General features: G+C 29.9%; 1 protein-coding gene across 6 annotated transcripts in view; it reads left to right on the forward strand.

Annotated features, from left to right (window-relative positions):
* LOC111040164 (acetylcholine receptor subunit alpha-like) overlaps positions 1-24,723 on the forward strand; it is a 177,806-nt gene that overhangs the window by 132,933 nt on the left and 20,150 nt on the right. For all 6 annotated transcript variants that reach the window (XM_022323934.1, XM_022323933.1, XM_022323935.1 and 3 more), the window contains exon 8: positions 15,000-15,136. In XM_022323934.1, coding sequence (XP_022179626.1) covers positions 15,000-15,136 — 137 coding nt within the window. The remainder of the gene's footprint in view (positions 1-14,999; positions 15,137-24,723) is intronic.

A 24,723-nucleotide genomic window follows, 5' to 3' on the forward strand; every position in this document is an offset into this window, starting at 1 on the left:
TAAAATAATATATTAAACTTTTATTTTATTCCTGCTGATTGATATTATGTAGTATGAATGTAAATGATAATAAATCTATATGCTATAGAGGTTAATAATTTATGAATGTTATCAAAAATGCATATCTTTTCTTCGATGGGTTGAATTCAGCCACTGCCAAAAAATTTAAAGTTACAATGTGTAAGTTTTAAATTATTACTACTTTCTTATGATAAATGTAGTACAATTTGAAAAGTTTATTCTAAAAGTTGAATAATATCATACATACATTCAGTTGACATTTTAATCGGCAAAGCGTACGAATTGAGTTAGTGCAAAAGTCAATAACACAAATTTAAGTAAATTATAGATTTTGACTAACGGATTTATTACCTATTTTATTCGTTTCGCGTGAGATACCATAACTCTCGCAGTTAATTTGCGTCGTACAAATGTTATGAGCATATTAAACTCAGCCAAGTAAGCTGTTGTTTGTGGGCAAGAATAATGACTAGGACGGTCGTACTGTATGCGGAAATCGATCGGACGTGTGATTTATGATAATGTCTAGACCTTAGACATGCCACGATAACTGAACGCCGAATCAGCTGTGCATGCGTATACTACATTATAATATTGTGTGTATGTTACGTCGGAAAATGGGTTGACGTATTATTTCTAGCATTTCCAGTCCACTGAAGCTAAGACATGTGAATAAAAATAAAAATAAATAATTAACGAAATTATGGTCGAACAAAGTAATAATTTTAAGTATTATGTTTTTTTAATCATATTTTTAGATTATTTCTACCATCTCATCATATATTATTGGAATATAATATTCAGTTTAGGTAAATTCGTTCAGACAAATCATTAATATTTGAAACAAACATTTTCATTACTTTTTTTTTATTTTTAAATACTTCAAAAAGACCAAACATTAAGTTGCGTAGATGTGCTCTATTTTAAGAGACCCATTTTGAATGGGTACTTATTAATCTTTTTTTTCTCTCGTAAAGTAATAATTACAGCCGTAAATTGTATTTTTTTTTTTTTTATTGTGTGCAACGTCGTAATAATACAAAATAGGTACGGTGTTGAGTTTAATTTTCTTGTACTCGTTGTCTTTTACGCGTTTGTGAGAGAATAATAATTTGTACTAAGCTACTAAAGTAATGCTCGGGCGGCGCGACTGCTCATCGGGAGGTCGAGAGACAGAGGTTTGAGATCAGTTTTAAATTATAGTGTCAACACAACCAAATACAATGTATATTTGAACCTTATACAACGAATGTAACCGAGTTGAGTCTACATTATAATTCTTGAGACACTCCTTTTTAATTATTTTTTTGTGAACTGATCAGGGAGAGTTGTGTGACATAAAAATATCTGCTTAACGTAAAATAAAAATAATTGTTTGTGTTTTTATTATTTATTTATTGTGGATTTTTGACACCAATATTCACTATTGATGACTTATTACTGTTGATACAACGATAACCTGGGTTTAAAGAATAACAAATCAGAGCGTGTTATATTATACACAGTTGAGAACTGGTATAATCCGTAGCTTTTTCTGTAAGCCGATTAAAAAGTTAAACAACTAAATGAAGTGTTCCTAGTTTTAAATTATCCAAACAGAGAGTAGTTAAAATCGATTTTCTTAATCAAAAATAATTTAATACAATTCGGAAGATCATTTTTGAGCAGTTTAAAGATATTAGAAAATACACTAAGTAATGAATCTCTATAACATGCATGGATTATTTTCGTTGTATTAAAGGATCCGCACTTTCACCCTGACCCTATAACTTGAACAAACTAATATTATTACTTATTACTGCAGTGAGATCGAGGTGGGATTTTTGGTTTTACTATATTTTTAGAAAAATACTCATGATAAATTAACTATCAGTATTCACTATTAATTTGTTTTTCTTATCAAGGCATATTAAATATAAGAATTAAATTATCTTGACAATAGGTAAATATTGGATCTATAAATATTCTAAAAAAATAAAAATATTAAATTACTACCTTTCAGATATTTAATAAGATTATATTAATGAGATGGTCCAGTTCGCAACGATTCGAATACTTAATGTACCTAAACTCTGATGTAAATTTAAACTACTTGCATTTTATTTGAAGCAAACGGAGATAAAATAATCATACTATGTATAGTACTCCACAATAAAATTAGATGCAGATTACAAGATACTTGATAGTTGACAAGCCTCCAATAAACGTACCTTATGTTTGGCGAAGGATAGTATGTTCAAATACAGAAGTTATGTAAAATGTTTAAACAAAATTTCTGAAATTTGACAAATTATAAAGACAATACAAATTTGCATAGATAAACATAATTCATTAATAGGTATATTACAGTAGACAAAATATTATCGAAGTTTGATTTTTTAATATAATCTACTAGCATAGGTATTCTTTAAAATTTGTTTGAATCGTATAATATAATTGTTATGGATTTTACATCTTGAATACTTTCTTAGTGCACACTTAAAAGGTGGTACGAAGGTACCACGGAAATTGCAACCTCAAGCTATCATTTTTTGGACTTTACATTGATCAGTCTATGATTCAGTCAAGACACTTTGGATAATATTAAATTATAGCCATCCCGCCCATTGTTTTCAATGGGACACGCTCGTGGATTATACGAGTAGGATATTTTCCGGTAGGTAGGAAGGATAAGACCTCTACGTAATTAAAAATGTTTTATTAACAAGTTGAGTGCCACGGTGTTTATTATGTGCATATGTATATTCCTGGGATAACGTCAAGTATATCATTTTTACCAAGTTATAATATGGTTTTGACCACACATAAAGTACAGGTCCAAACTTATGTTCAATCATTATAACTATTTCATTTTGTAACCATTAGCAACCTTAATATAAACAAAAAAATATTATTATTTAGTATAATTTTTGCTGGATAGATCATGGTGCCACTATCATCGTATCTTTGTCATACAGACTGTCGTGTTGTAGTTTTCTTCCATACAAACCCTGTCCTAATAGGACACAAAAAAAAAAAACAGCCATATCGGTCAAGCCGTTTCGGGGTTTATCTCGAACAAAAAAGCGACTTAATTTTATAATGTTTATTGATGAGCTACCATTAAACATAATAATATATTATTTAAAAGTGATTATAGTTATCTAGATACCTTAGCCACGGTCATAATATCTCATTCATTTATCTGATATATTATTCAATCTTGATTTTATAATGTCTTAAAAGTGTATTACAAAATATACTGGCTTGAAAATCTGGAGAAAACAATACATTTTAATCGACCATAAACAGAATAGTCAAGTAATTACGCGATTTTACGCGAAGGAGCGCTTGAGTAAAAGTCAGTACCCATGTGACGCTTAAGGAAAATCTCTAAGTGAAAGAGGAATCGACGAACCACCAGCAGACGCACCGGTGCAACATATGTACCATGTATCTCAGTGAACGAAGCAATTGTACAACCCACCGACAGACACAAACTGTGGACAAATCTTACCCATGCCATATATTATGCGACAAGTCGCTCAGTGAAAATGGTGTAAAAACTGCCACTTATTGTGTGTCTACTGTCGCATACATACAGTTTGTCTCCAGCATGTGCACCCATCGATGGGTTGTCATATGCCTTTTACACTCAAATACGTATCACAAATGTCGCATACATATGTGACAAGTCGTTTAATGAAAATGGCATCTTTCAAACCCACCGACAGGCGCATACAGGAGAGAAACCGTACCCATCCGATCCGACTTATGCGACAAGTCGTTCAGTGATAAGTGGCAACTTGACAACCCACCAGCAGACGCATACTGAGAAGAAAGTAGAAACCGTAACTGTGTCACACATACAACAAGTAATTCAATCAAAGTGGCCACTGACGTAAGACGTTACACTAGATAAGACATAAGAGCTGGATCGAGAAATTTGATATCTACTCTGTATTCACAGATGTTAAATTTGGTTATCGTATTAAGTGCTCATATTAATTTACCATTTAATAGTTTCTCAATAAAAAATGACGGTTGGCTTTGAACTCTCTTGAGTTTCTGATATTGTTACTTTGTCATTGTTTTTCCATTTCTATTCCGTTGTGTACATATAATAAAGTGTGCAGTTTAAATTACTATCAAGTTAAAAATGTTTCACAGAGGTGAATATTAGAAAGTTATAAACTTATACATAATGCTATCTTATATTACATCATTGTATTACATACAATTATTTATATTTTTAATTTAATTCGCTTATATGGTATAGTAGCTATATGGTACCAGTAGATAGATATCTAAAATTAAAATACAACTAGAATACGTCTTGTAAAATTAATAAAATAAAATATATATGTATCTCAATATGAATTATGGTTTATCAAGCTGGGGTGAAATTTATAGTCCGGAAAACCACAAACAAATTCATTAAATTTAATGGTACTATGAAAATTGTTTATAATTTCACGAATTCAGTTAATGATTTAACTACTCTTTTTTTAGAAATTATTACATCCATAAAATCAATTAATACACTGATCAACCACAATAACTACAGAGAATACATTTGTATTTATTTAAGAATAATAATTCAGAAATAATTTGAAAGTGTAACAGCATATTATAATACAACGACGTGTTGTATACTGTTCTATACTCTTCTAATACAGTTATTCAATATTGTTAGACAAACGCAAATCTTTCGGAATACCCAAACCTACCCCAATCTACCATCACACTTAACGCACGTAGTGTTTCATAAATAATTTAACACAATGATTGAGAAAATTTACCATATTATATTACAATTTATAAATCGGCATATAATATAAAATATCTTTGGAACAGCATGAAGGCGTATAAACACTTTTTAAAAGTGATTATTTTTTTATTATTTCAATGTTTATATCTATATGTCGTGTATAACTATTATGTCGAGGCTATTTTGTTAAGTCTGAAGTAACTTACATTAACTTATTATTAACTCAGACATATACTTCCAAACATCTATCGAGAATATCGAAACAAAATAACTCATGAGCTATAGACAAATTGAGTGAATTAGTCAGATGTATCACGTAATATGGAACAGAGAAAGTATTATTATACTGTGGTGGATGGCTGGAATCGGCATGAGCATAGGTATATAGTCTTAAAAAAAAAAAAATATTAAATTGCTTTTGGAGCTCACAAAAGGCACCTATAAGTGGGTACTGCGAACAAAATTTTCAAGTTGAAAAATAAAGACCACACTAACACACATATACATAATAAAATGGTCGTGAGTTCGTGACCCTGCACCAGCCACGACTGCGTGTAGACATTGTGGCAGCGGTGGCGGCGGAGGTTAACATCAAAAGACGTACGCCGCAGTAGGTATATCGCACGTGTGCACTAAAGCGGCTACGTAAAAAGTAAAAAAAATGTACCTACACCTAAATAATATTATATGAATAAGAATAAAAACGATATTACGGGAGGCGCCCGCGAGCGGATGAAAAATTCGTTCTTTTTCGCTTCTGTTGACACGCTATATCAGCTACCGGGTGATTATTGTTACGGGACCGCGGGGTGAGTGCTGCGTGGTAGATGGGCAGCGGAGAGGTGGTTGGGGCACACGGTGTGTTCTCTTCCGCGACCATAATATAATACCGCACCGACGACGGGTTAAAGAAAGAAAAATAACGAGCTCGTCAAAAATGACTAATGGCAACTGTTTGAACGGCCACGGCGCCCCATCCCGCCTCGATGAGACGGACGCGTGTTTAAAATGACAACGTTTCATTCTCCTCCAACCACGACGTCGACGAATTCCTACGCTGGGAAGTATTTCAACAATCGTATAATAATATAACAACAAGGGTATGTGATAGTAATAATAATAATAGGATCAATGTAATAGATATCGAAACACAAATAGGTGGGTACACTAAAACAATACGTAACTTGTATAAGGTTATTGATATTCCCACTAGACGTAACCTACTAGACTGTAAAATGAAATTAATTCAGTGTTGGTAAATTTATTTTTTTTGGTAATTAAATAGATACTACTAATTTCAAGTCAAAATTGTAGGTATAATTAAATTATTATTCTGAGGTTACTTTTTTATTTGCTCAAGTTACGTTACTTAATTTTTAAAGTAACTTAATTGCAATTAAAGTGACTTGCCCATTACTTTTTTTATTCAATAATACACCAGGGCTTAATGACCATGTTGCCTGAAATTTATTGACTATCTAATAACAATCAATATTTTTTTTTACTACCTAATAAAGTCTTTTATTAAAATTTCACTTTAAAAAAAAATTAATTTGTATTTATTATTACAAAAGTGTATTATTGTTACTTAATATAATGCCGGAAAACCATACTTATATAATATATATATATGAAATATTAATTACATTTATTATCAATTAGTTCTTAAAATGTATTTATTAAAAAACCAGTAGTTAGTAATTTTACTAAAAAAAAGTAACTTAAAACCCGTATAAATTACTAACAATAAAATATTATTAAACTAATATAAAATTACTTTTAAAAAATGTCGGTAAAGTAACTTACATTGTGTGTATAAAATAAAATAATGTATTTTACAGTTTCAAATACCTACAAAGCCACTAATTATATTTTTAAATTACATAAATAGACATTTTGTTTTAAATAGGTATCCTTTAAAAAAATATGTAGGTAACTAAAAATGTGAGTTGTCATTTAAAACGGTGTAGAACATCCGACATATTTCTATCGATAAAGTACCGTAATAATATAAGTAAGAAAATATTTTTTTATATTAAAGAATTTTTTTACAAAAGCGTAATAAAAAAATACATAAATATCATCTAGGTAGGTAGTTAAAGAATTCTAGAAATATAATATTATAGGCCTGCTTATACTGAACTCCATTTGCGCCGTTTATAAGTGACACATACAAATCACATATGCTTTTATTACCTACTATTTACTAATTATTATATCCATCAAGTAATGCGAATCAAAACAATTAGAACTGTGTGCTAACCGTGTAGGATATGTTAGTATTTTTTTCATATTATTGTTATTATTACTATTTTTTTTTTGTTTTGATTGATGGAAAAGAAAATGGACCCTGTCTCCGTCATTTCACAACGATGATAAATTACTAATACAAACTATAAACACGCGCTTTCCGCTCTTCACCGGTAATCGTAGACGTGTGTCTGTATAAGGGTTGAAGGGGAATGGTGATTCTATATAATATTATACCGTCTCAGACGTCGTCACCGCTGCCGTCGACGTGATTCTTTGTTGGCCGACCAACGCCATTGGCGGCCACTACGGGATATGTAGTCGTTTCCGGAGACATTCGACCGGATATTTCTGGAATTTAAAAACGACCTGTCCTCTTATCCCCGAGTGAGATAGATTTTATACGAAACTTGGTTAGGACTGTACACACGATATTGCAGAGATGTATTTTTTAGACATTCAAACCCATCGATAAGTCAGTTTCTATTTTTTCAAGAAATGAGAATATTACCCTACACCTGTGTATAAGTACAAATATTAATGAGACAAATCTTCTTTTAATAATCTCATTAGAATTGGATTTTTATTGTTCTTGGGAGGTACTACCTACAAGCCTTATATGTACAAACACTACCTTAATATGGTCTGAATTCTAACCTGACTGTCGTCTTGTTATAATAATATAACTTCACATAGTTCATTCATCATTCATTCAAAACTCACTGAAAATTGTTTAGCCTCTTTATTTGTACTATTAGAGCAGTAGATTTACCAAAAGTATTATTAGAGATTCGATGTGAACTCTATGAAGCATCAATTGATTTCAATGAGTATCTATAAAGTTAAAAAAGAATGTGAACATATCATAATGTTCTTTCTGTATAAAACTAATTGTCAATATCTGTATCATCATGCACAAATTAGTGTAATGCAAATATTAAAAATAATATAAAATACAATAATTGAGGTTTTTTTACTTTAAAGTTTGCATGTTTCAAATATATCACTGCATATATCATCTGACTGTCAGATAATGCAGTTCGTGGTAAAATAATTCCAACTTGCATCATGACATAGATATTTTGATAGTCGGAATAATCATCAATATAAATAGTTAGAAGTAAAAGATCTTACGCTAGCCTTTGCATAACAAAAATACGATGTAACCAATACAAAAAACCAGTGTCCCTTTTCACCCCTTCTACATGATTATTATAAAATAACATTTTGGTAATGTTACTCGAGTTATGGACTAAAGAGAACTTTTAATTTTTTTACGATGTTAAATTTAACAAAATAAAGTGAGAATCAGTGTATTTAGAAAAATTTAATAAGTAATTGATTTTGAAACATTTTTACCTAATACCTATTTGTTATTATTTTTTTTTTTTTTGGGTGGTGGAGGAGATTAATAAAATATATTTGCAGTATTAAATAATAAAATGTATAGATGAGTTCTTTTCATTTCTAACTAAACTTTATGTAACGGCTCTTCAAAATCTATTCGAAAGTTAAGTTGGTAGGCTATAAAAAAATCGATGGATATTCAGTTACTTATCTCTAAAACTCACAAGAGGTTTGACTTATTGCTATTATTGCTGTACAGTCTTAATAAATACGACCAACTTGGCATTCGATAAAGTTTAAAGATAAAAGAGTCCACTCGTTACGTACTTCAAACAAAACTATTGAATGGTCGCTGATTTTTTTATATGAAAAATATAAATCGTATAATATTTATATATATATATATATATATATCCATGCTATATATATATTATATATGTGTATATTCAATACAATACATATCTTACAAAGTAAGCATTATTACGTTTAAAAAAAAATGATATTTGTATAAGATATTATTTCTTCGGTTTATTCACAGATCAACCTCTACTCAGCACTTTTCATTCGGCAATTTTGGATTCTAGCTTTTGTAACAGAGAAATTATTGGAACGTTTCTCTTCGTTGTTATACATTTCTGTAATACTCTGTAGAGTGTAGACATTATATTTTATAATTTTGAAAGTAAAACATCATATACCCGCAGTTACATGATGATATGTATAATGTATTCATAATTATTGTTTAATTGAAATATTTTAAACACTTATTTAAAGCCCAAAACTATATCCAACACATAACAATACATGCCACAAGCTTTAATTTATGAAAACATAAATATTCTATTGTAAGACACCATGTATAAAAATCGGATCAAGCTCTTTGTTTGTGAACAAGTCAAACTTTCAACAATTATTATCTCTGATGAAGTTCAAAGGTTGACATACTATATGATAAATGGAACTAAATTCAAGTCACGCACGATGTACTATTAAGAAAGTCATTAAAACGTGGTAATTTCCAGCTCAAAAGATCTTTCAAAGAATATACAAACCGAGTAATGGCATAGTGACTATGATGAAGAATATTTTATATTAAATTTACACCAAAGTCCGCAATAACGACAAACATATAGCAGTAAAAGTGAGCATAATAATATTGTATAATACGCACTTAAACGCAATCGTAAGTAGTGTTATAACGTCATTTCATCAAAACGTACAGTTAAAAAATGTAGACGGACGAATTATTTGAAACATGATACACCATACACGCATATTATAAGTATACCGGTATAGATACGATGGAACAGTAAACACGGAAACGACTTCCGAAAACAATTCAAGAACTACGAAGTCGAATAAGGTATAATATATCGTCAGCTATGAGTCGTGACAAACCGAGAAAAAGTCATTTCTCCTAATGAAATTGCTAACGGACCACGAGAGGCACCGATAAGGAAAAGCGTGATCTCATTTTCAATGAATGTGAGGGTCACCGCCATTCTCGTACTGGAAGTTTCAATTGTTTCCAAATTGGACCTGCAGATGAACAATCGTTGGTTAGTAGTAAACATTCACAATGTTATTAAACTACTAAGTGATCGGTTTTTCGGGAAGTTCAAATCTATCAACTTGAACCTATACACCGTGTCACTCGGATCACTTTTATATTATCGTTGTGTGCTTGCATTTGGTTTTATAAATCAAATACTTCATTATTTGTTATCATCCATAAGTTTTTGAATAATTACGGTACGATTATTGGGTGATGTATATTTCTACTAATTTTAAAAGTAATTTAATGGACAAGTAAATATTACATCATACAATAACCGTTATACATAAAAGAGTGATCTAATATTTGGTCAATAGTTATTCAGTTTCAACTAAAGTTTCATTGACCACAATTAAAATATTTGCCGAAATATATCGTGAAAAAAAACAATTTACCAAAGTAAATATACCTTATTAAGCAACATACCAGATGAATATTAAATTAAAAGCTTTGCAATTATGCGAGGTAAAATACTGTGTAAAGTGTCAATTTAGTTTCCCGTAAAATGTGATTACTATAATCATTTAAAAACAATGAAATAAAATGAAATTGGCTTACTTCGACAAAGATCTGGTCAGCAATGATTTTCGTTGCAATTAATACTGTGTTTTTTTTTTAATATCGAACGATGGCAGAAAAAAAATATATGAGTTGACATCAACACGCACTATATTCTGAGTAAAAATAATCGAACGATTTATCACCATAGAATGTAACGAAATTAACAATATAATATTAAAATATAGCAGTAATAATATATTTGAAAGGAAAGATTGAGATTTTTGAAGACGAACCACTTGTTAGTTCTGCTGTGTGTGTGTTTGTGTGTATTGCAGCGGACGACGTGAGTACAGTTTATAATGCGTCCGGCTCTTGGAAAAGATCACCGAGCTGCAACGAAATTAATTTTCCAATATAAAAGCGATTACATTCTTCTATTCGTGGTGGCAGTTGTCTAGATATTATTATTATTATTGTTATTATTATTTCGGTCTTATTATTATGACTTGCGTTCGTAATGAATAATGTATGTCTGAACACGTGAAGATCACTACGACAATAATAATGTTTGCTTAAAGTTTTAATTATACTTGGACCCCGTGTCATCATATTGTATTAATACTGTATAAACATTAGGATGGTCATTAGTCATTATGTATGGTCTAGTTGTCTTTATGTTCTTTAAAATAAGAATTTCTTTAAAGTAACACATATACGAACTAAGTACAGTACATTTTTCCATTTGAAATACGTAATAATATTATATTTTTTATCGATAGGTATTTAATAGGATGAGAAAAGACGTTTATCTGAATAAAGTAATATAACTATAATTGTTAAGTGGTGGAATAACTATAAAAAGTTGTCGATGGTACGATGAATTAGTGGCATGTTAATGCCAACCGTGGGGAGGGGGGATTCTTATGTTAAAAGTTAGATAAGATACTTGGTTCTACCAAATACAGTTTAAAGCAAATTGAAATTCAATGTTTACATAATGCATCTAACTTTACCAATTACATTGGTAGCAATACACGGAGAAAACGATTAAACGATACTACCCCTGCTTTTGATTGGCCTGAGTAAAATAATTATTAATTTTGTAATATAATTAAAAATAGATATTTCGTATATATGTTGGGACTCCGTGATAATGTAGAACAAATGTAACACGCATCTGGGATAACATATTTATGCATTTTAAACTACAGTGAAACCTGTATATAACGGACAGTCATAGGACCAAAATAATTGTCCGTTATAGACAGGTGTCCGTTGTAGACATGTTTCAATGTTTTAAAAATTAAAATGTTAAAGTACATTTTACGTATTGTTTCATATTTTATAATATGTACATATTAGGTATAATCTTTATTAATATTATACATATATCATAATAATTTATTTATTAATATAAGTAAAAATATATGTATTATACATTTATACACATACATTCTACATTATGAATTGAATTTTAATTATTTATTACAATTACAATTATTAATTTTATATTATATACACACAATAACACATTATAAATGTATTATATGTACATACTATTATATTTGTATACATTTATTAACTATTTTTAAAAAAATGATTCTATTGATATTTGTTTTTTGAACTTCGATTTGGGCATTTCCAACTCGTGATGGATAATTAATTCGCTCATATATGAAAATCCTTTTGTTTTTAATTTAAAGCTTTACGCGGCACGGGAGGTGGCATTGCTAAGGAAAAGATGTACAACTCTGACTGCGAACAGTGCGAACCGATAGAAACTGAATAAAAACGTTTGATACTCATGGTTATCATATTTTATACGTATTGCAATTTATATCTGGATATCTTGGACTGTAGAAATTCAATAGACAATTATAGCGTTATCGTAATCGGCGATAATGTAATTACTAATTGGTCGTAATCCATGTTTTCACTGAATGACCCAATTGCGTTCCTTATCGACGCTGTTTAGTAGAATGTATATATGTTTTTTTGTCCGTTATGAAATTGTTGGATTAAATATTAGTATCCGTGTCCGTAAAAGAAGGAGTCCGTAATAGACAGGTCGAAATACATTAGAATGCCTATCTTTTTGCAGGGACCTGGTCATTTTGACCTTTAAGAGAGGTGTCCGTTATAGACAGGTGTCCGTTAAGTCAGGTTTCACTGTATAATAATAAAATATAAATACTGTAATAGCGTTTTGCAAAATTACATTTTATTATTAAAAAAATATTTCGTATACATTTCGGTCTTTATAAATTATTGATGCAAAAATTAAACACATCCTGAAACCCGTTGTCGTCACAAGTTGAACAACTAACCAGATTGGAGTTCAGTCAGTTAAGATTGTATATAGGAGGTGGCAAACTGAAATTTGAAAGTGATTTTTATTCAGTCAGTTTGCTAGTGGTCGTTGCATACAAATTCAAACGACCACTCTAATATCATGTAAGTACCTACTTACATGTATTTTCGAGTACAGTTGAGATGTGGTACAATGATCATCTGGATTTCATTTATTTGGGGTTTGTTTTAATTACCGCTCTGGTTAATTCAATTTCGAAATCGCTCCTGCTGGACAACATATGCGTCCTCGAATTTCGTAATATTTTGTAAACTATAGTATTTCAAGATCATAATAATATTATCTCCTTCTCCTTATCAATTATTACAAACACGAGTTTTTGAAAACTTTTCTATGAGAAAATGTATGTTATTAAATTTGAATTTTTATATAAATATTGTCTTGTTCATAAGTACTGTTAAATAAACTTCATTTAAATTTCTATCGATCATTGATACTCCCCATTCTCGGAGAGATACTTAGGATAATACAGGACTTGGGGACATACTGTAATTCATTACTACACAGACCAAACGACGTACGTTTTCGAACCAAACACTCAAGTCGCAAAATAATACATTATTCAATATATTAGGTATATATACGAATTACGAGCAAACGAAAGTAATTTCATTATAGTAATGATATTCAAGTTGGACATGTGCATCGTATTCATTGTACTAATGCGTATAAAGCCCATAAGACTTGAGCTGCAATAATACTATGCCCTGCAGATAGTCAAAAAATGTATTTCGAGTCTTGTATTATTTTAATGCCTGAAAATGGATTAAACTTTTTCTATGTTCAACGATTTGATAAAAAAAATATTAAGATTTTCTAGTTTATAATATAATATTATGCAAGCCCTATATTATAATCTATGAAAGCATAACCTTGACCTGAAATAGAATTTGGAAAAAACAAATATTCATCTGCATTGAATCTGTAAACAATAACTGAGTCTCACTATTTACAAGTCTGAAATAAATGTGTTCACAGTCGCTGTCAACTGTAATAAGTGTTTTATATATTTTTATTCGTTTCAAGTTTCGTGACAAAAAGCGTTTAAAAAAATGTTCGTATTTCGTGCAAGACATTTTGACTCCCTGGACTTAAATATAATAAATTCCTCAAGAGTTGACGGATTTTTTTGTCCTCGCTTTTAAATTATCATAGATTAGGTAAGCGCGCAGCAAATGGATAGTATTTTAATACGTATTGAAAGGCGTCCGATGGAAATCTCGGAGTATTGTTGGCATCGAGACAATCACGTGTCTGCAAGTTAAGCTCACTACCATGATACACGTTTATCTATTTTGGCGTTGTTTAAAAGAAAAACAAACACGGGACGGTAATACGATATAATATTATTATATCGAAATCTGTGAAAAACCAGATAAAAAAACATCTATGTAACAGAGATAGATTTAGAAAAAATATATACCTGCAGTTTAACCAATTATATTTTTTGTGACGATTCCCATGTACACAATATGACAATCGCTTATTCTATTGGTATATATTGTACATCCACACACATACACACTCACTCTGTCGCTTAACAGTGATATACAATATACATAGATGTTCGTTTAGATATTACATTTGTCTAGTACATTTTGCATTGCTAGACATTGTTTCAATTTAATTGTAAATATTTTTGCATGAAAGTATAACTCAGTTAAAATAACGGGAATCTCTAATATTTTTTTACCGATAATATCGCTAACGATAAGTGAATTATTAAAAAATTCTTGAATTCATTAACATGCGTAATTATTTAACCGTGTACGTCATGGGCATCCCCAGGCGAGCGCAACACTGGGCACTTCCTCCACCTGGAATTTTCAATCTGTTTACTTTTTGCGCAAATATATTATCTAGATGTCCATTGTCTATTTCAAATTACATTTCCTTCTAGAAAAATGTCTAGGGACGCCCATTGTGTATGCTATTAATATAAGTTTTTAAAATAATATTATGTATTAATATATATATGTATAGTAATATTTGTTTTTGATATAATTTGAAACTTTGTCTAGATGATAATATTATTTTGACAAATAACACTGCAGATTTGTCTTTAAATATATTGTAAAGATTCTCTAGAATTACTGATTTTTTTAAAGTAAATGAAAATACAATATATGATGTAGTTAATAAAAATATTATAGTTACTTTATATAAAAGTCCTTTTCAGTAATAACTGTATTTTTTCGTTTCAGGTGACGTTGTCTATATCAATTTTGATTAGTCTTCACGTTTTTTTCTTGCTGGTTGTCGAAATTATACCTCCGACGTCATTAGTAGTTCCATTACTGGGAAAATATTTGATATTCGCTATGATACTGGTTTCAATAAGGTAAGGTTATCATTATTAAATTTAACGAGATATTATGAACATTTTGATTGGAATCAGGATTACAGAACTGCTTAGCTATGAAGGAAAATATCTTGAATTCATAAAATAAACTGATTTTGTAGCCATACAGAGACAGAAATAGATTGAAATAAACAATAGTCAGTATAAAAATAATAATAACAATTTCTATACAAATATTGTTTTTTAACCATTTTCTGAAAAAAATTATAAAATATATGGCATGCTGTTTGTCACTGTTTCATAACTTATGCAAAATTAAGCACATCAATTACAATTGCACGTGCTTTAACAATTTCTAAGTTAAAAAATTTTTTAATGTTACATGGTACGTCATGACGTATTATTTTATAATTTCATATAACCCGGAAGTATAAATTATTATTTTAAATTTTATAACGTTACATAAGTTAATACGATTTGAGAAGTATTATGAATGATTTTAAACTATTTCTTAACATATTTTGTCATTTTAAAATTGTATATTATTAACATTTGGTAGTGCAAAAAACACCAATGGAGAAGTTATATTATAATATTATTAATATGCATCGTAAAATAAATGTTTATCAGCCATCATCGACATTTCAATCAATACAAAAAGAAAAGACAAACTATATAATGTTGTGTTACTATTTTTAGATTTTTTTCTTTTGAAATTGTAAACAATAGGTTTTTTTTTTTTAAACTATTTTCACTACCTATTTGCTTATAATATTACAAACTGCAATCAATATAGACTCATTAGTAATTATATATTCAGTCTAAATACGAATAATACGTAAAAAGTATTAATACACCAGCTACTGTTTTTTTTTTTTATAAAATATGATAAATAAAATATACTTCAATCAATATCAGCACACTTCATATTTTGCAATAAGTCCTTTCAACTTTTTGCAGCACAGCAATGCTTCAATTATCAACGTTGAGGGGGGTTTCTAGTAAAAAATGTGATCAAAAGAAAACAATGAAATTCCTAATATAATATTTATTATATATTAATAATTGGAAATACTTCAAAAAAAAAAAAAAAAAACAGTGGGAAAACAGTAGTATAATAATATACAACGGTGTAACGCAACATCATCAATGTTTGAATGATTTGTTTTATGTTATAATTTTTAAATAAATAACCGTAAGTCCATAAACACTTATACTTTTTGCCAAACATTATATTAGTATTTCCAAGATACAACAATATTATTTTGACTTTTTTAATTAACTCTTTTAAGCTATGTTGACTTGAATATTGAATACAAAAACCAACATTAGTTATTCTTACTACTATTGAAAAAAAAAACAAAAGTCCAATTTGTTCATAATTATTCTTATATGCGTTTAACATCCATATTATGTTGATAGAATTCGTCGAAATTACTAACATATAGTAGTATTCATATAATATAGGTTATGTATTTTTTTCAGTGATATTGCGAGTAAACCTAAACTTTCTGCAGTCTGTATTATATCAATCAATGTTATAATATTTATGTATCACTGGTCAGGCAATTCGATTGAACGATTTTATTCAATCTGAGAGGTTATATCATACCATTCGAGTGAACCTTATTTAATATTTACCATACTATTATAGCTGAGTATAATATCATATTTTGTTATACATATCCATCATATCTTTTAGTATTAACGTATCTATGAATGTTTTTTTATTTATGTACCCGAGTTTGCAACTCTGTTTTTCATCATATGCATACTACTGTACAGGATTTGTCATTTGGCTGGAAATCGTGAAATAGGTGGGAGGTGCCAAATAAAAACAACGTTACCGACATAGACTTCACTAATATTATTACTTTCATTGTAGCCGTCCCAATCGTCAAATCGAAACATATTGTTCTCGCTTACAATACAAACGCAACAAATTGAACGCGACAGACAATAGTAATTTAATATCGGGGCGAGTAGTAGTGCCTACCTACTATTATAACTGCAGCAGTATCAAAGCTGCACCAGCAGTACGGTCGAATCGCCACGTGGTATACGTAGGTAGGTATACCTACACAAATCGGGTTAGAGACTCAGAATTCGAATCGAGCACGCGTAACAAACGGTCGGTTTCCCCTAGAAATAAGAAAACTAATTTCCTACGATCGCGTTAAACTACCCCGCGTGTGTACATGGCGTTGCCATCGTATTACATTATTATATGCCGGTATAATATTTCTTATACGTTTTCCTCTTCATAACCGTTCGCATCGCGAGTGCGCTACTAATGCAATTTATTCATAGTTTTGATATTAACTTTGGCGTACGTGTTCGTGTTGTACGTACACGCATATACATATAATATTATAGCCATGGTATTAAACGCGTATATTTTAAGCCGTGCGCCGTGGTCGAGGGCTTTCGAAAATTTTACGTGAAATAATGTCAAGTCCCGTACTTCAAATATTCTGTAGTACCGTGGCCCCGTGTAGGTATAATATAGCAGCCGCTGTTTGCTGCACACTGCTTAAATATCATACACACATACGTTGTGGCGGACGCTTAATTAATCCCACCCTACTATATTTTGTTAACACTTCCACGCCGCAATTTAATTGGTTTCGAATATCCGATAAGTAATTGACTGCGTGCGTATATACAGGGTGAGCCAATAAGCATGCTCACCTCCCATTGTTTTCCCTCAACAATACATATTTTAAATTTCGATTTTTTTACACATTTTCAAGAAATATATTATTATCAAAGATAAAAATGTGGGTGTGCATACTTTGTGAATCACTATTTGTATGTGGTATGTCATTTGCATACTATGTCGAATATAATAAAGTTTTTAGTTGTTTTGATTAAGTGTAAAAAATAATATTATTACCAACAGCTTTACCACCTATACCTACCTATTAAAATTATAGAGATTATTTACGACAAAAATTAGGTGTGAATATAAATACAAGGTCTATGGTAAGTTGCACAATATGTTAAACCTGTTTGTGAATCCAATGTAGAACTACATTAATTAGTGGTAGCCAGATGATAGAGAACCGGTAGATGGGAGGAATTGACGGAAAGAGTAAAAGATTTTTTTATTCAAAACAATTCTGTTTAAGGAAAGAGAACAATTGATTTATAAATATCACAAAATTCGTATTCACGAGAGTTGAGAGGGTACACGATACACGAAGGACTACAATTGAACCAAAAGTTGAAGCATATTTCGGTAACGAATTATGACCAAGGTTCGCAGCCTTAAGAACCGTACCAGTGTACCACTATGGGTGGACAAACATCTAGAGCCTAAAACCGTTTGTTAAATATATTTATATAACACTAACATGTGACGATCATGTGAATTATGTCAAAATATAATTATAACACTTTTATTTGATGTCATGTTTTTGGTGAAGGCTAATGATATGACACCTCTATATTATGACTACACACCTAAATCCCACATCAGGAGTGTCGCCAGTGGGTGGCTTTTCTCCGCTAAATCTTTCTGTCAGTAACCTTCTATACAAACACAATAACACTAAAATGTATAATACAAAATATGTATGGATTGTTTGGTTCGATTAAATAAGTACTAAAAAGAAAATTTTATATATTATTACCCGTGATCGAACAATTGTTCACATGGTTCACACAATGTCATATCATTGATTACATATAGAAGTATATTGTATTACTACGTATAAACTATACTATAATCATATCTTCTTGAAATCGGATAAAAACGTTGTGTTGTTGTACGGCGTTTGTAATGTCCATCGAAACGAAAGATTTTTGATAAACCAATGAGTACGATTGCAGAAAATGATCCATTGGTTTTTTTTTTTTTGATTGAGTGGGAAACACATTTTTCCCGAGAATAATCCAACACATTGTATTAATATTATGAGATAGCTATGGTATACATTAAATATTGAAAATGTTCATTCCTTATCCACAATCGGGCCCGAGTACATTGTTGAGATGAAATGCGTTTCATTATTTCCGAATCACGATAGTACAATACGAACATTGGGACGCATTTTTGTTAAGATACAAATTACAAATAACACGAATAACTATTATGGATACACGATGAGCGTTATACAAATGCGAAGTTTGTAATAATAAATTGTAAAATATATACCCTGCGATTCACCATCATGCCACACCCCTTTTATTATTTAATAAAGGAGTTATTCAAATTCTGTTTTTTAAAACTATTTGGTACACAAATAAAGACCATAGTTTCAGATGCTGTTTATAACATTTAACAAGTACCCTATGGTGACACAAACTTCTTTTCGTCAAAGAAAAACCACCCTTTTTTCTTTAAACTAAATTAAGCAGATTATTTTTTGAACAATTCGAAATTCAGACTAGCAATTACTGAGTTATTAAATTGTATGTACGTACTAAGGTTATTAATCTTTGATTCTGATTGTTAGTCAAATATAAAATATAACCACGTAAGTCGCAAGTACTCGAGTTTATAAAGTACACTGTTTAGTTATTATAATCGTACATTTGTACTTTCACATTATAAAATGCTACTGGCTATATTATTATTACTTAGTAAAGTAGTATCAAATTATCATAGACCAAATACCAAAATCAAAATCAATATAGTTTATTTGTGTGTAAATTATCATCATAATTACTATTAGTACTAGGATTAGTATCCTATTAGAACATAAAGCTTAATAGTTTAGAAACTGTTGTTTCGAAATTAAATGTATTGCAAATATATACAATATACATATTACATATTACATAGAACACAGGTACCTACATATAAAAAAAACCATCTACTTAATAATATACAACAAAAAATATTTGTATCAACCACGTCCTATGGAACACTCCTTAAATGGGTAACATAGAAAAAATGTGTTCAGCAGATTACAGAACCCATTTTGCGTTATAACTTTACTATAAAAACAAATTAACATATTAAATACCATCAAAGTTAAAGGAAAGTGTATTATTTGTATTTGTACGATAAGGTTTTTAAAATATTTTAATCTTCAAATAATTCACGAGTAGGTGTAAAATCGGTTAAAATTTGAAATATCAGAAAAAAATAATAACGCTGGTAATTTCTTATATTTAAGTCGAATAACAGATCAATCGGCTCAAACAAACTATTATCGTTCCTGCTCGACCCACATTTCCCGATACATGTATACAATATACATTATACAGTATACATAGATACTTAACGTTTTAATGGTTGAAGTATAATTTAATATTAGGAATTTTTCTGAAGCGTTTATGAATAACATATATTTATATATATAATATACATAATATCAATTATATCAATTACGTGATTGTCTTATAGACACTGTTGGTTCTTTTCGCAGCACTCATGGTAATAATGGATAGGGATTGAAATTTGTACTTACATTTTGTTAATCAAGATAAAAATAATTCAAGTATGCATTCGTATTTACCATATTAAAATGTTATACAGTAAATACTAAATACACAAAATATTGTATTAAATATTAGCTTGGAGATTTTGTTGCATGCACGTGCCGCACTTAACACACTACATAATTTTGTATCAATAAAACATTATAGAATCGAGCTCAAAAAATGTATTCTATGAAATCCGCTTAAAATGTTTCCGTTTTTCAATCGCGTTATTTCATCGAAATCTTATTGCTACAAATGTACTGTGGTTGCAGAAAATCATCAATTTCATAATAGTATATTGGTCAAGTATGATATCACATTATGGTCGGCTAATAATACTGCGGCTTATAGTTATTATTATTAATAAGTTTCTGTACGCATACAATAAGCATTACAGAAAAGAAAGATTTGAAGGGTATGCACGTGCTGCAGATGTCATACTTATTCATAGTTATAATAGAGAGAGTGTAAATGATTTTAATAACCAAACTTACAAATCGATAGACGTTTAACAAATTTTATTTCGGACATTTCCGAAGCCCTAGTCACAAATATACTGGTTTATTAATCATTCTACAGCCGACCTGGCTAAGGCGTCACCATTTTCCTGACACTTTGTTGAATGTTTTGTTCGTCGTTTTCCCCTTTATTTTATCTCCACACCTTTGTTTGGATTCGATTTATTTTTAATACAAAGACTCCACTGAATCGGATTATTTCCCATATATATATATATTAGGTATATTATACGAAAGTAGAAACGACAAAAAAAAATCTCATCGAACAGATTTCTTTCCAGTCCTCTCGATTTTGAAAACGATGTCTTTACTTTTGAGAGCACTAAAAAAAAATGTAAACGAGTTAATCATTTGTTTTTCATCACCTCCACCCTCGTCGCCTTTTGCGTCGATATCATTTCCTCGGAATCGTCGGGAAACGGAAATTCCATCTGAATAGTTTTGTCGATTATATCATTTCGTTCGTACCTCAACGGTCATTCAATAATGCTGTGCGCGCATTTATATACGTGGCAACAAATCGAAACCGTATCGATTCTTTCGGAAGCTCTTTGTTACACTTCTGACGGTGTGACAGTGAACATCTAACCTAACCTAACCTAATTTTTTTCCGCATTTTAAATTGAGGACTCAAGATGCATGCAATATACCTAGTGATTTCACAACTAGCGCAGTGTCAGTAGTTTTTTTCACTTAATAAAAAAATGCCACTTTTTAACGATCGACTAGTGAGAAACGGTAACCGCAAATCACCATTACGTACCCGAAAAACCTATAACAAATACACAGCGAAGTATAATGAATTTTCTTTATAAATGCTCTTCTTCTAATGTTTTCTAGAGTTGACGGTATTGAAAATAACTCCAGGTATTATAGTGTTGAATTCAATACCAACAAAATACATTATAGTATACCAAAATAACGAAATAATAAATAGGTACAGTAAAAATGAAATCGATAAATGTATTTTACTTTCATACGAAAATGCCCATATAATTATGAGATATGTACAACAAATTCGTAAATAAGTAAAACAAATATAATACAAATAATAACATAACTGTCAAAAACTATTAATAACAAATATCTGATTATTGATCATTGCATGTGATCAAAATCATGTATGGCACATTAAAATAATAATAATTTAATTTAGTTAGGAGAAAACGATTTTTCAGAGTAGTTATACGGTATGTCACAGTAATTTCAAAGCACCGAAATACCGGCAGCCCTAACTCTACTGTCTTCGATGGTTGCAACTTTCCCTTACAACCTGTCAACGTACCCAGTTATGCAAGCTCATCCTAGCTATTACATCCATCTACATTCTTCGATTTGCACATACATCTCGTACAATGCATGGTTTAAGTGCCCAAATTGAGATACAATTACACAGCCTTCTTAAGTCACAGTGGTCGCTGTACCTAACCTAACCACACTCGATCTCAATTTTTACTATCTTAACTGTTGATGCTGTTGGTTCTAATATCTATTGACTATATAACGCTGTGGTCTTTCAATGTTAATCCTGATTCACAGACGAATAATATTTATTGTCTTCATAATTGTTACAAATTTTTGTACATTTTATAATAATATTTATGATATTTATTATCATATTAAAACCACAATTATAACACTCCTGTTCCTGTATACAATACTGCAGTAGTTCCGATTAAAATCATCTATTTGTACCTTTGGATTATGAACGCTACAATGACGACGGTTAATCGATTTATGAAAACGATGATCAATTAAACCACATGATTTAACTGATGAATCCGTGTGCAATATAGTGAGCAAATGCATTCAATCAATTGTAGCGTTAATTTATAGTAAAACAAACCATAATATCGGTTAATGCTTAATTAATTAATTAATCCGGTCCTCTGAGTAGGTACTGTATTTTGCACTATTATTTTTCAAAAAATTCTAATAGATCCTTCAACACAAAACGGTTTGAAAATTAAGTTTTGTAAACATTTAACACATTCACGATTAATAACATACAATTGAACACACTCACACACACACACACACACACACACACACACACACACACACACAAACTAATTTCGTTCATTATAGTTTAACACGCAAATCGCAATAGCTTCGTTATACTTAATGACAATAATAATTTAACATTATGAGTAGGCGTCACACGTCATAATGACAAACATTGAAACATTTAATGCTTCCATGATATTTTCGAAGTTTTGAAATGTTCGTGATTGATAGAAACACTAAACAGCAACCCGATACCGAAAGCTATATCTAATAAGTAATAAAAAATATAAAATAACACCTGCAATGCGGAACGATTAAAGTCATTGGTGATATTGTCATATTAAAAAATTCTACTTTCGATTAATATATTGCATGCTTTTTTTATGAATTCAAAATATTTCGATAAATTTGTTGCAACGAATCTACCTGATGAAATACTTAAAATCGAAAGTAAATAGAATATAAATCGAAAAAATATATGAACGAGTTTGAACTTTTTTTTTGTTTTTAATGTGATAATAAATGGCTTATTATTTTGGTTTCATTTGAAGCTTTTTGTGAATACGTTTATTTGGAAAACCGTTGTTCATGGTTTATATTAGATTTTATTTATTTTTTATTTTTCTATAAAATAACATTTCATTCGGCGAAAAGGATTATATAAACACATGGATTATTATTATTTTTTGTATCCTTTTGATCAGTTTAATTTATAGCTTATATTATTGTTAGGAAAAAAAACAAAAACAAAAGTTTTTCTAATAAATTAAATGAATGGTAGTAAACTCTCGAGTCAGAGCTACATAGTTTTTAAATAGTAATTTTAATTAAAACAAACTGTCCAATTTGTGTATCGTGTAAAGTGATAACGTAAGCATTAACTAAAACGGTGCTGAATAATTAAAGTTCTAGTAATAGCAGGTAGGGACTTACTATTATTTATTATTTCACTGTTCTTTCAGTTTTTTTTTTCATTTAATTTTAATACAATATTAATTGTTTTATAATTTAACATTTTGAATTTAATATAAAATTTAGAAAATATTAGTAAATTATTTTGTATAAATTAATACGACTTTTAATTATATAAGTGACAAGCATTAAATAATATTTTTGTCTGATAGGGAATTTTACTCATGTAGTTTATATACAATGAACTTATTCAAAATGACAAATTATATTGTTTTCGTTGTATATTATTATTTTTTCTTAAGTCGTGCTAAGTTGAGCTGCATTATATAGGATTATATTAGACAGTAATACAATATTGAAATATTGTTCAGCTTTAAGGACAATATTTCTTACATTTGGACCCATAACCATTAATAATAAAAATATTCTCTCTTTATCGGTGACGGAGACTCGTATTCGTGATATCGGCCAAACGGTAGTCTAGCTATACTATGTATGGCTGAAAAAAGGGGGCACTGAAAACGTATTCGGAATCCTTCCATTTAGTGGACATAAATGTGAAGAGACACGATAATGCTCTCACGTATTTCATTTCAGATTGAAGTAAAGGTCACGTATACAATATATATAACATAATCAGACATTATTATTTTTCTTTATTTATTATTACTTTTTAGCTCGTCACGAAAACTTTGAAACGTCGACCAGTTACAAAAACTATTTTTTTGGCTTTATCGTACCAATTCTTTTTGCTCG

The sequence above is a fragment of the Myzus persicae genome, unplaced genomic scaffold, assembly GCF_001856785.1.
Source record: "Myzus persicae strain clone G006 unplaced genomic scaffold, MPER_G0061.0, whole genome shotgun sequence".
NCBI lineage: Eukaryota > Metazoa > Arthropoda > Insecta > Hemiptera > Aphididae > Myzus > Myzus persicae.